The sequence below is a fragment of the Nannobrachium achirus genome (assembly GCF_963921795.1).
Source record: "Nannobrachium achirus genome assembly, chromosome: 17".
NCBI classification, from domain to species: domain Eukaryota; kingdom Metazoa; phylum Chordata; class Actinopteri; order Myctophiformes; family Myctophidae; genus Nannobrachium; species Nannobrachium achirus.
Window position 1 is genome coordinate 26,597,735 of NC_137824.1, and position 16,589 is coordinate 26,614,323.

Below are 16,589 nucleotides of genomic sequence, written 5' to 3' on the forward strand. Positions count from 1 at the left end.
TTGCTCATCTTCAAGGGGTCGTTCTGTCCCGGCGGGTTTGCGTAGCTCCCCATCCCGCTCTGCACCTTCCTCCCGACCTCAGAACTCCTGGCGCTGGGCTGGAGGCAGCGGTCGGCAGCACACACTACTCATGGAGATACAGCTCACCAAGGTGTGTGTGTGTGTGTGTGTGGGTATGTGGGGTGTGTGGGTGTGTGCGTGCATTTGTGTGCATGCGCGTGCGTGAGTTTAAGGTGATATTTTCCTCTGGTACTTATAGCTACTGTATTCCATAACCACCATTACCCAAAATACATATCGTCACTGTCAAGTTTCAAATGTGTATGTTTTTTTTTTTTTTGTAAATTAAAGCCCTACTTCATCATACAAAAGTGTCACACACAGTGAAAACAGCGGATCTACAATATTGCATCGCATTGCGAGGCGTTGTGTGCTTGTAGATCAGCTATTTTCCCTATTTTGTATCATTTTTAAAATAATAACAAAAAAAGGAAGTTTTTGGACATACAAGGTTATCACCCGACAAATACGATAAATGTACAGTACATGTAGCATACAGCATTTTTTTAAAAATATTGTGCTCAGTTTCTGCATCCGTCTCTTCCAACGGGGTTTTGTACTCATCTCTCACACAGGTGTCCTTCCAGCACGAGGCCTACGCTGTGGCAGTGCCAGTCCCGGGGCAGGAGGTGGAGGGGGTGGCTTTCGGTACCGGGGTGGGGATGGGACCAGGCAGCGAGCAGCCCCTCTCCAGGCAGGTGTTCATCGTCCAGGAGCTGGAGGTCCGAGACAGGCTGGCTTCCTCGCAGCTCAACAAGTTCCTCTACCTCTACACCAGCGAGAGCATGCCTCGCCGAGCCCACTCCAACATGGTGAGACAGGGAGCGAAGGGAAAAGAGAGACGAACGGAGTAATTTTACCTTTTTCCAACTGTCTTTATTAAAAGAAACGGCTTGTAACAAATAGGGATAACCATCCTAATTAACTCTCTTGTTGCAATCAATTAAATCTCTTTAAAGGTCCCCGATGCCATGGTCTCCATAGACTTCCATGTAATTCATAGTGCACGGATCATGCATGCCCATGCCTAGATCATGCACCAGGTGTGTGCACGCTGTTCACAGCTTTCAAACAAAAAAAACAGCTTGGAAAAGCCGTTCAGGCATTCATGAGATAGCAGCCATTATGTTTTCTTCAAATGTAAACAAACATGGCTGCCATGTTTGAAAGATGGGTTTGGTATGGGGGTTAAACATGCAATTTCTCGATTGCGATCATGCCTAATACATTTTTTGAGGTCCAAAAAACATTTTTGAAAAAAAAGAAATTGGGAAAAAACAATTGAAAAAAAAAACAAAAAAAAAAACGGCACAAACTCGGGAAACTCAGGGTTGGCACAGGTAGGGTACCTATACAAACTCGGGAAACTCGGGTTGGCAACCAAAGTGTTAAAGGAACAAATAAACATTGGAGCCTCGCTCGGCGAATACGAGTCACACGTTACACAGTCACAAAGCCTGAACCAACCCAAAGCCCAACTAATGCGTAACAAATTGGGCCCGGCCCAGCCCGCACCGAATCGCCAGGTCCCGTCGGGCTCGGGCTGAAATCTGAGCTCTACTACGGAGGTTAAAATACACACTAAAAACTATTTACAGATATTTCAACTAAATTATAACAGTGGAAGAAGGGAAATAAATAAAAAACGTTCCATTATGTCATATACTTCATCTATCATATCTTTTGTACTGGTTTTGAGAGTAGGTGTCTTTTGTTTCTCAGTTGACAGTGAAGGCCCTGCAGGTGTGTCCAGAGTCTGGCCTTGGAGGTCCAGAATGCTGTCTCCGAGTCAGCCTGCTGCCCCTACGACTCAACATTGACCAGGTACCACCAGCTTCATAAATGAAATACCACCAAGAGCCACAGTAGAACCACTTTTATTATGAATACAAACACAAAGTTGGTATTGTTTAACAAACCAACACTATCTTCCATAGATATTATACGACTGTCTCTAGAAGTTTAATTTGGCATGTTGTATCTGCCAATTGTCCATGATAGAACTCCTCAAACTGTCTTATTTCTTTCCTCTCTAGGATGCTCTGTTCTTCCTGAAGGATTTCTTCAGTAATCTAGCTTCATCTGTCAACCCTTACCAGCCTTTGGACCCTGCAGCCGAGGGTGAGCTGGATGTCCTCAATGTTTTTTATGCATACTGTATATATATATATAAACCCCTGTCATAGAGAGAGAACATATGAGATGTAATTTTTTCCCCCATTGATCCCCTCAGTGAAGGCAGACTCCTCACAAAAGTCCTCTGAGGAGGCAGAGTCAGGTGGGGTCCTGGAGGCTGACCTCACTGCTTCCGTGGAAACCACTTATAGTGAACAGAGCTCCTCTTCCGCTGGCTCCACCTCCTCCACTGACCAGCCAATCTACTTCCGGTATGTATATGTAAGCACATCTCAACAATGAGGTGTTGAGGGAGTTTGAATTCTACAGGGCAGCAGTATTCTGAAGGTTAGACCAACTGACCAAATGACTTGTATGATGATGCTAATAAGCATGCCTCTAAATTCGTCGTTCACAAGTGGTGTACAGTAAAATATGGGTAAATTCTCCTTCTACAACACTGCCACCCTAAGTGTGGAATTCCTTGACTACTTCCCTTAAAACTTGTTGCTTGTTGAAGGCCTCCTTCAAAACTGCCCTGAAAATTCACCTCAGAGGCGGAGGTAGTTACCACTTCTCCCATAGACCATATTCACACGACGGCCATCTTGCCATTAAGTCACTGCCACCCTAGTTGCCACCCTATGTAGTTACCGTTTTCAATGCAAATTTCAAACATGGTCGCCAGGTGAATATGGTCAATAGACAGGCAAGAAGTGACGGGTTGACACTAAGGTCTCAGAGGCACAAGTACAGGACATATTCCACTTGCGGTTGACGGTTGAGTCAGAGATGTAATGTGTTTATCTTAGCACACAAACGCTTGCAAGCAGGCTGCACACACATGCTGCTCAGTAACGTGTGCTGTGGATATGTGTGGCTGCAGGGAGGAAACATTGGAAAAGCAGTGTTGACCAGTTGTTTGTTCTGACTCTTTGAAAACAAAGACATACATGCGATACTCTACCTAGCGTTACTCCTACGCCTGTTTTGGGGGATTGATAAAACTCATAGCTAAAGACTTGTTTCTCCATAGCAGTCACTTCATGTTCGCACAATGAGGCATGTCGCTTTACAGGTTGCATCGTGCGATTTTGAATTAGTTACAGCTGATTGCTCATCGTGTCCGATGCACGTCTTTTTTTAGCATAATGTGAGCTTGTAGATTAGCGGTTTTCAAGGGAGCTCATGTCGCAGCAAGCCATCCCACTGCACAACGTCCGTACAGCGTGTGTGTGTGTGTGTATATGAGTGTGTGTGTGTGTGGGGAGGGTGGGACTGGGAGAGAGAGCGAGAGAGAGAGAGAGAGAGAGAGACACAGAGACACTAAAGAAACATATGCTCCGGGCAGTCGGGCAACCGTTAGCGTCAATCCCTGAGTGGGCCTCCCCTTACCTTTCCCCCACCCCCCCTTTTCCCCCCTGCGATGATATTTGAATGTTTTTTGTTGCTATGTTTTATGTCCATGAATTGAATACCAAGGACCGCCAACGTAAAGGGCTTACAGTATTTGGGGTGTTCCTTTTAGGGAGGGTGTTTAACTGTACTGGTACTGTACTACATGCTTTTGTTTTGACTATACTTGTACTGTTCTTCATTTTTGTCTAATAATATTCATTAATATTTAACCACGCATGTGTCCTTCAGTCTCAACTCGATCCTCAAATGCCCCTTTGTAGTTTCTCAGTGGCCAGTAAAGTGCTTATACTGGGCAGTTTGACTTATTTTAGTAATAATAAAACAGGCGGTGTGGTGAAAATAAGCAAGCATACTTAGTAAATCCCCCAAAGTAAGTGGTAAATAAAGGGTAAAAATCTATGTTTACTATCTGACTCGTTTCTCTCTTTTTGTCATTGCCTATCTAATGTATATGTCTCTCCCTCACTCACTCTCTTTCTGCCGTCATCTTGTCCAGGGAGTTTCGTTTCACCTCTGAAGTGCCTATCTGGCTGGACTATCATGGTAAACATGTGGTCATTGAACAGGTGAGAAGCCAACTGATACCAACAATCTATCTGTCACCTGGCCTGAACGAAAGCTTTCCAAGCACACACATTACATGGTTTTCTTTGGATGATAGTCAGAAAATTGTCTTGTTGGTTTGTTTTACATTAATGCAAATTCTTTGCTTTTTTCTGCTTTCTTTTCTAGTCTTCTTTTTTATGCTTGGTTTACTTTGCTGCTCTGGCAGTAAACAGGAAACGTTGCACATTATCACTGCCGACTGCCTTGTATGGAATGACTGGAATGTTTTGCATGAAAATTACTCTGTTCTATAGGTATAAAACACACGTCTCAAGCATTTGATGTGGGATGACTACTAGTGTCCTATGTAAACAAAAAAAAGTCAAACGATATATTCAGAAAACATTGAATTAATTCATGATTAATGATTAAACAACATACACTGCATTGCTGCTTTGTAGTATATAATAAAATAATACGCAGTACAAGCCTCTTGGTTAAATTGCTCTGGAAGCACATAACTTCCAGTAACATCACTCTTCTGGCATCTAACCTGTTCTGCTTTCACAGGGAACATTTGCAGGGATCCTAATTGGCCTGGCCCAGTTAAACTGCTCGGAACTGAAGCTGAAGAGACTCTGCTGCAGAAATGGGTACCAACTACCAACACACACTCTTTATCAAAGTGCAGAAAAGTAGTGATTTGAATTAGACTATCAGGAATTGATTGTATTAAGCCCCTTTCCCACAGGGAATCCTTAGCATTGCTGGATAAATAAAAAAAAAAGGCCTTCATACTATAGCTAATTTCGCTCTTTAATAATAAGTTCTGCATCAGTCTGTTACCACATTAACTCTTAAATCTGGTCAGCAGCCTTACCATCATGCACATACTGGTCTCGTTCTCTCCACCACCCACCCTTTATGCAATAACCTACGGAATAGCTCAGTAGGTTGGCTATTTGAATAACAAAAGTACTTGTGAAAATAATTGAATTGCAGTTGATAAACTAAAACTATATGTGTAAGAGATATATTTTTCAGCAAATCTCTTAGTTGAACCAACATTTTCTGTGTGAAGTAATTTTCTGCATCCATGTAGAGATTAGCTAAGCAAGGGATAATTGGTGGCGCACCAGTTTTTGTTGAGTAATGACCCCTGACAGGACGATTAAAGATGGTTTCATGATCCTGAAGGGGGTCATTTCTAAGCGCTGTCAATAATTATCCCGCTTATTACACAGCTACTTAATAAATGAATTAATAAATTGACCTAAAAGTAACAACAAAACAAAGTATTTTCTTGCTTACTGTCCAGCGCAACACGGTCGCCACGGAAAACAAGGAAGTCTTGATCAAATCTAATCGTGGCTGTCATGTTGGATACTGCATAAAATCAAACGGCGCAGCAGGTTCTCAGAGCCTTTGATTAGACCGCAGTCTGTTATTGAGCCTATCAGACATTAACCAGAAATAACACCCCGCTAAATTCAGTGATTGACCAATCAGAATCAAACATTCAACCAAGCTGTTTAATAATTAAAGTTAACTGATAATATATTTCTTACACCAAATGCTTTATTAGGAAACAGTTTTGTTCATAGAACAAAACATCATGCGCTACAATAAGACAATTTAATTTCCACTCAAAGATACATTTTATGAAAATTAACTACGGCAGGGGAAATTCCAGAAACGGCGCTTCTAGGAAGCATAATATATCTTATTTAATATGATCTTTGTCTCACTATTTTGAGAATGTCAGACTTTCTTTATTATAATGTTTTATTATTTTTTACATAGTTTCTTTTTCTTTTTCAGAACATTGTGATTTTTGTGATACATTATTTTCTTTCTTTCTTTCCTTCATTGCAGTCTTCTTGGTGTAGACAAGGTGATCCACTATGCCGTCTCGGAATGGCTGACTGACATTAGGAAGAACCAGCTGCAGGGCATTCTGGGAGGTGTAGGCCCCATGCACTCAGTTGTCCAGTTGTGTGAGTTGATATTTCTCGTTTCTTGAACTTTCATGAGCTGAAGCTCCGTGTGAGTTTAGGTGATATGTAACAGCATCTATTTCCATCATTTTCTGTCCCTTCTGGTTCTTTTAGTCCATGGAGTGAAGGATCTGTTCTGGATGCCTATAGAGCAATACAGAAAAGATGGACGCATTATCCGAGGTCTCCAGAGGGGGGCAGCATCCTTTGGCACTTCCACAGCCTCAGCTGCTCTGGAGCTCAGTAACAGGCTTGTGCAGGCCATACAGGTACACATACTCAAAGTACACATTTCTGAACCCTTTCTAACTAAATACAGGAATATAACACTACGGCTATTCAACATTATTATGGCTCCTGTTCATTCAGCATACAGCATGTATTACCTGTTAATGGTCAAGTCTCCCTCTACCTCTGCAGGCCACAGCAGAGACGGTGTATGACATCCTGTCTCCCACACCACCTCTCACACGCTATGCCATCACAGAGGGTCGACCCACCTCCAATCGACCCCGCCGAGCTCACCAACCCGCAGACCTCCGAGAGGGTGTGGCAAAGGCCTACGATACCGTCCGAGAGGTGGGTCCTCATCTCATAACTACTTATTGTCAACTCAAAACATCCAAAAAATCATTTGCCATTCAAATGAAGTGTCTGTTGAACTGCTAAAAACTCGCGGAAGCCCCGCAACATTTTGAATGGCACGAAATTACGTACATTCATGATTAAACTCTTCTCTCTCCTCTCCAGGGAATGATTGACACGGCTCAGACATTGTGTGACGTTGCTTCCCGTGGCCACGAGCAGAAGGGTATCCCTGGTGCTGTGGGCGGCGTCTTGCGGCAGATCCCGCCCACAGTGGTCCGTCCTCTAATAGTGGCCTCCGAGGCGACCTCCAACCTGCTGGGTGGCATGCGCAACCAGATCAAACCAGATGCTCGGAAGGAGGACTTTTTAAAATGGCGCACAGAGGAAGGCCCAGAGTGATTACTTTTAAGAGGAAATGTTTGCGTGTGCTTGTTGGTGTGACAGTGACTTGGTAAAGTATCACTTGGTAAAGAGGGAGTGAATCGAGTCATTGAATGTGTGTGTGTATGTATGTATATATGGATGAGAGTCTGAAGAGCGTGTTCTGATGCAAAAGAAAAAGGACTAACTACTACTGCAATGACTGACACCCAGTATTTCACATCGCTCCATCATAATCATTCAATAATAGTTCCCCTTCTGATGCAATCAGTAACTTTCTAGTATGCAAACATATCACCTTCACTCTCATCTGACTTTGTTGCGTGTAACCGATATCAACCAAGGGCATATGGCGTTTTCCTATGTTATTTATAAAAACAACAACAATACTTGTTGTTGAACCCTTGAATTCACACAGTGCTGCTACATGTGAACTGAGGTATGGAAAACAATTACCATTTGATCAATTTAGATAGCGGCTCACTTCTCATGTCTGCTTAGCATGGTCAAAGACCTGTAATGGATGTGATTGTTGAGGGGATCAGTGGTTAAAACATTTATGTCACCATGTCGGAAGAGTGAATGTGAGATTAGAATGTTATTACCTTTCTCCCTGGCGAACCAAAAATCAATGCACCAATGCCTGAATACGTTCTCTGCAGTGATAGGTGTTACTATGATATGTTAAAAGGTCAGGGAACATAGCAGGCAGCAAGACATTAACAAGCTTTCCTTATAGTGTTACTCTTCCGACATAGAGGAATGTCTGTCTTAACCATTGGATTAAAAAAAAACACTTCACTGATGGGCTTGAAGTGATCCCAACCCTAGTTCGGGTGGGGGAGAGACAAATAGTGGATACAGTGAGACTGTTATAATGAAGTGTCCTTCACCAAGATCCCTCCAGATGATGCGGTGGTGACAGGTCTTTTTTTCCCCCACGCTGATATCACAACAGTACCTTCTTTGATTGATTGTTCCAGCCTTGCCCTACGATGCCCCCATGGCCCCTTGGCCATTTAGTGTTTATATTTGTGCCATAAAGCTTGCAGAGTGACCTTGTTTTTATTTTACTAGTTTGCGTTGCCTTCCTTGGTGCTCTATTATATTCATGATTCTTGACTATAATTTTGACACATACGGGCTCATATTCATACATGTATTTGTCAAGTATCCTGACTGAATAGAAAACACTCGATCAAATGAATCGTCTGGATAAAAAATCACAGTGTATTCTGCAGTGGCTCTTCAAAGGCCAGTTCAATTCTCTGTAAACGTCATCTTCAACCTGCGGTTAAATATCTTACTTGGGTCTACTTATAACATTTGGTTCTAAATAACTCATCTGTTCTGCTGTTCAGCCCTGTTGTGGGGTTCTGTTGTTTGACTAATTTGCTCAATCAGTCTTTGCTTTCATTTCTTTAGTTGCCTTCTTGTGTTTTATTTCATTTTTTTTTAATTTCGTTTTATTTTTTGTTATTGTTTTTTGTAAGATATTAAACATTAGTATTAATTTTCATACTCATTTTTGAAGTAAGGATACTTCTGGAGATACGAAACTGGTGATGGAGAAAAGGAAATGGGGGTTTTGTGGCTTAAAAACGTTTTACATTTTTATCTTTTTTTGTTTGAAGTGTGTGTGTGTGTGTGTGTGTGTGTGTGTGTGTGTGTGTGTGTGTGTGTGTGTGTGTGTGTGTGTGTGTGTGTGTGTGTGTGTGTGTGTGTGTGTGTGTGTGTGTGTGTGTGTGTGTGTGTGTGTGTGTGTGTGTGTGTGTGTGTGTGTGTGTGTGTGTGTGTGTGTGTGTGTGTGTGTGTGTGGGGTCTGTGTGGTCTGTGTACCGTACGTGAGACTGAGTTGTACGTGTGTTTGAGTGCGCGTGTGCACGCGCATGATGCATGTTTGTGAGGGAGACAGGTTGATATATTTGTTACACCTCGTGTGTGTAATTACTATTTACTATATCGTACGCTGTATGAATGACCTGTATATTACAAAGACAATGAGTACACAAATTAATACAAAAAATAAAATTTTGAATATAAAAACACTGTTGCTAGTAATTTATTTATAAATAATAGTAATTTAAAATGTATTTAGTAAGTTTGATGTTTGACGGTTCGAGCATTGAGCAAGATAAGATATGTATTTTGGTATAGTTATGCACTAACTAGTAAAACGCCTCAGGGCGACATGCGACCTCGCCCGTGGCCATCTGGACAGTGATGTAGATTGGACCAGTTACCAGTTATATGGTGACCCCTGGTACCCATAAATGGAGATCCATGTACTATATATGGAGATATGCTGTGAGAGCCCAAACATGCTTACTCAGTAAGTTATATCAGTTATTCGTTATGTGAAAGTCCTTTGATGTCTATGACATCTGACATCATACCCTTTTATGCCCATACATGGACATAAAAGGGTATCCCTGTCTGTAGAACCAGCCGTTAGTGTGGTATGTGGCCGATGTCGCCTCCATATATGGGCATTCTCATATGAAGTCCTGTGAGACATGGGCTTAATATTGATGACATCAGGGAACTCCATATATGGGCAAAAGGGATTAATTCTGTTGGAGACAGTGACATCACAGTGAAGCCAGAGCGTGATGTCAGAGCTGCAAACCCATTATGTTAAAGAGTGGTTCCCCTGACATCACAGTCACAGTGACTTCAGAGCATGTTGTCAGAGCGACAAACCCATATAACCAGTGTCAGGCGTTACAGACAGAGATGATACACACATACGGACAAGCTGTGACCGTTCACATACTAAACTGCGACCTACGGTCGCAATAATATACTTGTTTGAACTGAGCTGTATTAAATATATTAGAAGTAATTAAATATAAAATAAAAATAAAAACATCCACAAAACTACAGTTTTGTAGCTTCATGTACAGTAGTGTACCCCAATCCTACGTTATGCGTAGCTCCTTTCGGAACCTCTCACTCCACTGCTACGCAGTTATGCGTGGGGACTTGAATGGACAAAAATATGTTTCGGGGGAACTTAGAACTGATGCACTAGTCATACATCCGGTCCACATGTTTACACTCCATTGTAAACTCACACAGTGAATGCTTTACATTATCTGAAGTAAATATCGGTTTTACTTCATAGAAACGGCAAGAAAACGAGTTGAATCGTATTTTTGGATTATACATTATACATCCACCGGTCTAAAGATGAAACTACTGACCCACAACATGCTGACGTCTCACGTCAAAGGAGTTACCAAGGGCTACCCGCTGGTTATCAAGGTAAAACCACCTAAAACCTCGCTCTATAACGTTATGTCTGCTTATTAGTTAGTGACCGTCGTCATCTGGAAACAGTGGTTTTATATTTAGTATCCAAAAAACACCCCTGCTGCTTCCCACCCTTGAGGCGACGTCAGATTATGGAAAAAGTAGCCTATACTCTTCTTCTTTTTTTACTCAAGTAAAAGTATCAATACTGCTATGTAGAAATACTCTGTTACAAGTAAAAGTCCAGATTTCAAAATGTACTTGAATAAAAGACAAGTACAAAAGTATTGGTATGAACTTTGTACTTAAAATACCAAAAGTAAAAGATACAGTACCTTGATTTCACCCAGCCACCTAAAACGGTTTGACATCCTTAAGGTTGGACCCTGAATATAGATATTAAATATGACTAATTAAATTATGGACAAACAAATAAGCTTCTTCCCCTGTGTTGTGTTGGCAGGCTACTGAGGTGAAGGTGAACGAGGTGGAGTTCAACCCACAGTTTGTCAGTCGCATGATCCCCAAGTTGGAGTGGAGCGCTCTGGTGCAAGCTGCTGGGGAGGTGAGGATGGGACCACATTATGAAAATGTCAGAAGAAATTGCGATTTACAATATCGTGATAATAAAAAATATCCCCAACATCCATAATAGTGGGGTGGAACATTTGCCCAAAAATAGCAGATCTACAAGCAAGTTGCGACGTGTTGTGAGCTTGTAGACCGGCAATTTTTTGGCAAAGAGATTTGGTCGAGACTCGAGAGTGAAAAACAATACTGTATTTTGTACGTCATTTCCAGGTCCGCTTGACCAATTCTAGAGGGTTTAGTCTCGCGTAGCCAACTATTCCACAATCTCTGAATGCTATGGGGCTTTTAAGCCGTGACATCATTTTGTAGGCAGAGGAGAATCTGCCCCCAGAGCATTTTCTGTCCCTCGCTATTTAAAAAAACGACTAAAAAATAACGACTAAAGTATAATTCTAACACTTTCCTTTCAACAACAAAGAGAAGAAAAATGTGTAAATAGTAAAAAGATTCACGGAAACTGGGGGCAGAAATTCTCCTCTGCCTACAAAATGATGTCATACTTAACAGCCCCATATAGAGTCTGGAACTGCAGCTCCCGAACGGCGAGTATCGGAAGTAGCCACTGCTGCACGGAAGTTGACAGAACTGTAGTCCCACTGGAAACATAACAGAAACACACTCGCACAGACCGAGTCATTCGAGCAGCATATTCTTGTTATGCGTGTATAGTTTAAGAAAACATTTGAACACATCATGGAAGTAACACCAACAACACCAGAGAAAGACGAAATAATGCCCCAAAAAATATTGAAAGGAGACATAACGCGATAACATAACATGTTATTGCTACTGCACCAAGGGAGCGGTTGTGTCACATCCGCTCTATCTCGCACTCATCGTATCTATTTCCGTGCCCCAGACTGTATGCCGGGAGCATTTGCAAATCGCGGAGGCAACAGTCTGGCCACGCGAGACTATAGAGGGTTTAAATGGTACCGGATATGCAGCTCTGCAAAGAAACAGCGGAGGACAGTTTCATAATCAATTTAAATCTCCACAATACGATTAATGTGAGTGTTTTTTTTTATGACGATAAACGATAATATCTCCAAAGGGCTGTCTGGAACTACACCCCTGAAAGCCGATTCAGGAAGCTGTCATCTGTTCGTCATGAAAAAATTATAAAATATATTCTTTGAATTTCCATTTCTGATAAGTATCATAAACATTTGGAAAGTGCACACTTTTTATGTCTCCATATGCCTTCTAGGCTTGTCACGATACTGGATTTCTAACTTCGATACGATATTTTGAAAGATTTCGATACTCTATACCATTTTCGATACCACACAACCACAGTGATTTTAGTGTAAAAATGTTTATTTTTATTTAAAGAAAAATACAGAACTTCTTGAGGTAGATGGTTGTGCACTTTTAATAGCCTTGACTTTGATGTTTTCACATTCTAAGGCCTTTAAAATAACTAGGAATAAGCCAAAGTAGGGAAGGATACACGTAAAAGTAACGTTGGTGTAAACCAACGAGAGAGGTAAAAACTGAGTATCGATATTATCGATACTATGGAAAAGTCATATTCAAAATAGATACTTTTCGATAAATCGACATTTTTGACAACACTAATGCCTTCAAAAAAATGGAAACATACGTTTTGGATAGCCAACCTTCCTCTTTGTGGACTTATATAGTCTTTATTTGATTTAAGAAAACATTTTTATTGAATATGTACTTGGATGAGTAGTTGTGTTAGCTACATACACTGACACCTGTGATCTCTATCCAATACCACATGTTTTCTACTGTAACCAGAACCACTGTTCAGCCCTGTTGGAACAGTATTGTTGTAATAGAGATTTGTGTCCTTGGGTTTTCAGTGGCAGTCTTCTGAGTGTCCAAGCGAAACCCTAGTTTGTTAGTTGTATTACAGTTGCAAATAATTGGTTAAAAACATTCCAGGATAAAACAGAATAAAGTCCATGACTTATTTCCATTGTGGTCCTTTCACAAATAAACAGTGACACACCCATGTGTGTGGCAGTCATAGCTGTAATAAATCATACAAATGTACTTAACAAAATATGACACATTCACATTGTATAAAATATTAAATTAATCAAAACTGCTTAATTTCATTCATACACGTACCTTCTCCAACAGCCAGATGTTTGAATTTAAATTAGCTGTTTACTTAATGGCTGTATCCAAGTTGTTCCACTGAGTAACACATGTTAAAGATCCCTTTCCAACAAGCTATGCTAGCTCTTGTGAAGATATTATTTCTGTCAATGAGGCATGAGGCATTTTCTCTCCACAGCTGGATCAACTACAAGACCTGCCTACTGACCTGATACCAGACTATGAGAAAAATGAAGAGTTCTTGAAGAAAGTTCACAGGGTATTGCTTGAGGTGCGCAGTTCATATTTTCATCATCTACTGTAAAAAAGATCAAACCAAAGTTTGAAGTGAGTGGTGTGTGTGTGTGTGTGTGTGTGTGTGTGTGTGTGTGTGTGTGTGTGTGTGTGTGTGTGTGTGTGTGTGTGTGTGTGTGTGTGTGTGTGTGTGTGTGTGTGTGTGTGTGTGTGTGTGTGTGTGTGTGTGTGTGTGTGTGTGTGTGTGTGTGTGTGTGTGTGTGACTCAACAGTGCCACTTGGTCACTAGCAGTATTGTAGTTCAGGCTACAAAGTAACATAGATAGATAGTTGCGACCGTAAGGTCGCAGTTTAGTATCAAAACCTCCACCGGTCGGTCGGTCGGTCGGTCACACGTCACACGTCACACCTTTGCCCTGCTCATATCTCTGCATCAGTATGACATCACACTGCTGACATCAGTATGACATCACACCGTACACAAATGACCCTTATATAAGACCGGCATTATCTACCGACAGCTGCTATAAGCCAACCCTGGCGATAAGGTCTGAGTCGAAGAAATGCTTCTTTCCTGGCAAGAATTGCCCCTTTATACTGTAGGGCTCGTTTGTGTATTGTATCACATCATCGGCTGAGGACTGTGTGATGTCATCATATCTCCATATATGGAGACATAAGTTGCTCATGCCCAAATATGGGCTGGTGAGGTCAGACTTAAGGCGCATTTCCACTGCAGGGCCAAGCCAGAACCAGAACCAGAACTTTCCAGAACCAAGAACTTTCAAGAACCTGTGAAGTTCCAGAACCAAGTTCTGCTTTTGTTTCCATATAACCAGACCCAACCGGGAACTCAACTGGTCAGCCTGATTTGGCTGAGACAAAACAGCTGGTCATTTGAACAGCAGCACATTCGGGAATCTAAAATCTAAAATAACAGCTGTATGTAAGAAATACGTCTTTAGTTACTACTTTCTGGATATAAAAATAAAATAAAAAACAATAGAACGTTCAAACAATTGCTAACTGTACTGAGCTGGTACGCTGCCTTTGCTCTAGGGAGAAAAAAAGCGTGTCTCTCTCTCTCTCGCACGCGCACGCACACACACACACACACACACACACACACACACACACACACACACACACACACGATACGAAGCAGGCGTGTCCTGAACACAGCGCACGGCTCGGCTGCTGAGTGCTGACTCGAGTCACCAACTGACGGGCTAATGTAGAAATGCTTATCTCCACTGTTTTAGTTTGTTGTCGGTCTATCAACGTACATTTTCTTTATTTGTGCTTGGCACCGTGTCTGTCTGCTTGTGCACTTGACGCCCATTTCAGAAAGACGACGGCGACGGAATTTGTTTGAAAATCCTTTCATTTAGAACGGATGCTTCTCGCTCCTTCTGGATATTTTCTTCTCCCGCCCAGACACAAATAAGAGCCTGTATCATCACATTCACTTGACCAATGTGTCGTGGTGGCTGTCGTCTGGCGTCGCGTCCATAGTGTTTCTGTGTTTCTGTCTGTCGGAATAGGATTTAAAAAATGACGCTGTTGTGTTGTGAGAGATTTCTCCCCGTTCTCCTCGGTGTCGTTACCTCCGCTCAACCAATCGAGAGCCAGAGCGCTGCTGGCCCCGCCCGTAGGTTCCCAGAACTCAAGTTTAGTTCTACATCAGGAGCAGGACCTAAAAAAGGTTCCAGGAGGTTCCAGGAACCTTGTCTGGAACCGGGCCGTTCGCAATGGAAACAAAACCAGAACCAAAAAAAATAGGTTCTGGTTCCTGAAAGTTCTGGTTCCACCTTGCAGTGGAAAAGCGCCTTTAGTGTGATGCGTAGGTTATCTCCATATATGGAGATTCAACTTCAATGAGTAACCATGGCAAACTGTCAACTGCCCGTATGTCTTGATAATTGGTAAAACAAACTTTTGGCCTATTTGTGGAGATAAGCGACCAACGGTCGCTTATCTCCCGATTAGGGAGTCTTACTGGTAACATAGATTGTAACACACGGACAAAGTCACTCTAAGGAGACGGTGTCACCACCGCTCAAAAACAGCAGCAGTTGTCGGGCATTTGGGATGCCATTGTTCATTACTCTGTGTGGACCTATAGTTGTGATTAAAGACATAAATACTACTTCTGATATCCTGTTATCAATACTTGCAACTTGTTTTGAAATGTGTGTGTGTTTGTGTATTATGTTGTTTGCAGGTGGAGGTTATCGAGGGGTGTCTGCAGTGCCCTGAGTCTGGACGTGAGTTCCCCATTTCCAGAGGGGTCCCCAACATGTTGCTGAACGAGGATGAGGTGTAGAAAGAAGCCCAAAATACATGTGTATATATTTTGTTTTGGATTTACTCAAAGGTGGCCCCTCACCTCTAGTTCACTGTGTATAGACATCATCACCAGTTCTCACATACTCCTTGCTCGCCTCAACCCATTTAGGCCTGAACACATTATGATGCAATATTTTATGCTTTAACTATTGAAAAATAGCAAAGATTTTGCACACATTTTCACGAATTTTTCCAAAAATAGCAGATCTACAAGCTCGCAGCGCAGCACTCGGTGCCGCGCTGTGAGCTTGTATATCTGCTATTTTTCACTGATTAAAGCAGTCAATAATTCTAGGCCTAAATGGGTTAACCAGCAGTCATGATGGGACTGCGGGATTTCAAAAAAGAGGAAAAACGTCTGGACTCTGGTTTTGAGTGTGTATTGTGAGAAAATGTGCTGCCATGTTCAATTGTTTGAAGTTAGGATGTCTGAGGCTTTTTGGTGGCCGGCGCTGCTCCTGGGAAAAAAGAGAGAAATGACGCGTAGTGGAGCGACATATTCCCCAGCTTTGTTCTCAGTCTGAGTGGTGGTTTTGTTTTCTATTTATCTTTGTGACCAGTGGGGTTTCTTTTATTTTTATTTTAACTTTTCATTAATAAATAACTATGTTAACTTGCAGCCTAAATTGTTTCCTGGTCATCAATAATATTGGTTCACTGTCATATTATAGAATTTGCATGTGTGTACAGTATATATGTTGAAAGTGTTCGTGTTTCCATGAATGAAGGGACGATTATGACTGAAGTCTGTGAACCCTATCCTTTCAGCTCCACATTCATTCTCCCTCTGGGTTGAGAAAGTGCGGCAGGCCAGATGACGTGGCAGCGGCCCTGCTATATTTGGCCTCGGAGGAAAGAGGCAGAAAAAGCAGTGAGGGTAGAAGTTGTTTTTGAGGAAGTATTTTTGAAAAAAAGCCACACGTCGCAGTACCCACAACCAACCACCAGGGTTGTCTTCCT

The 16,589-nt window shown here is 41.9% G+C and overlaps 2 protein-coding genes across 2 annotated transcripts in view; both read left to right on the forward strand.

Moving 5' to 3' along the window:
- Positions 1-8,799, forward strand: part of atg2a (autophagy related 2A) — a 35,520-nt gene extending 26,721 nt beyond the window's left edge. The window contains exons 32-42 of the mRNA XM_080745438.1: positions 16-151; positions 636-872; positions 1,783-1,884; positions 2,097-2,181; positions 2,294-2,447; positions 4,091-4,160; positions 4,711-4,793; positions 6,016-6,137; positions 6,252-6,406; positions 6,558-6,716; positions 6,888-8,799. Of these exons, the coding sequence (XP_080601564.1) occupies positions 16-151; positions 636-872; positions 1,783-1,884; positions 2,097-2,181; positions 2,294-2,447; positions 4,091-4,160; positions 4,711-4,793; positions 6,016-6,137; positions 6,252-6,406; positions 6,558-6,716; positions 6,888-7,124 (1,540 nt within the window). The 3' untranslated portion in view covers positions 7,125-8,799. The remainder of the gene's footprint in view (positions 1-15; positions 152-635; positions 873-1,782; positions 1,885-2,096; positions 2,182-2,293; positions 2,448-4,090; positions 4,161-4,710; positions 4,794-6,015; positions 6,138-6,251; positions 6,407-6,557; positions 6,717-6,887) is intronic.
- A 1,363-nt stretch (positions 8,800-10,162) lies between these two features.
- trmt112 (tRNA methyltransferase activator subunit 11-2) lies at positions 10,163-15,842 on the forward strand. Its single transcript, XM_080746188.1, has 4 exons — positions 10,163-10,373; positions 10,825-10,926; positions 13,225-13,317; positions 15,505-15,842. Exons 1-4 carry the CDS (start codon positions 10,299-10,301, stop codon positions 15,604-15,606), a joined length of 372 nt encoding a protein of 123 aa, XP_080602314.1. The 5' UTR covers positions 10,163-10,298; the 3' UTR covers positions 15,607-15,842.
- The last annotated feature ends 747 nt before the right edge of the window (positions 15,843-16,589 follow it).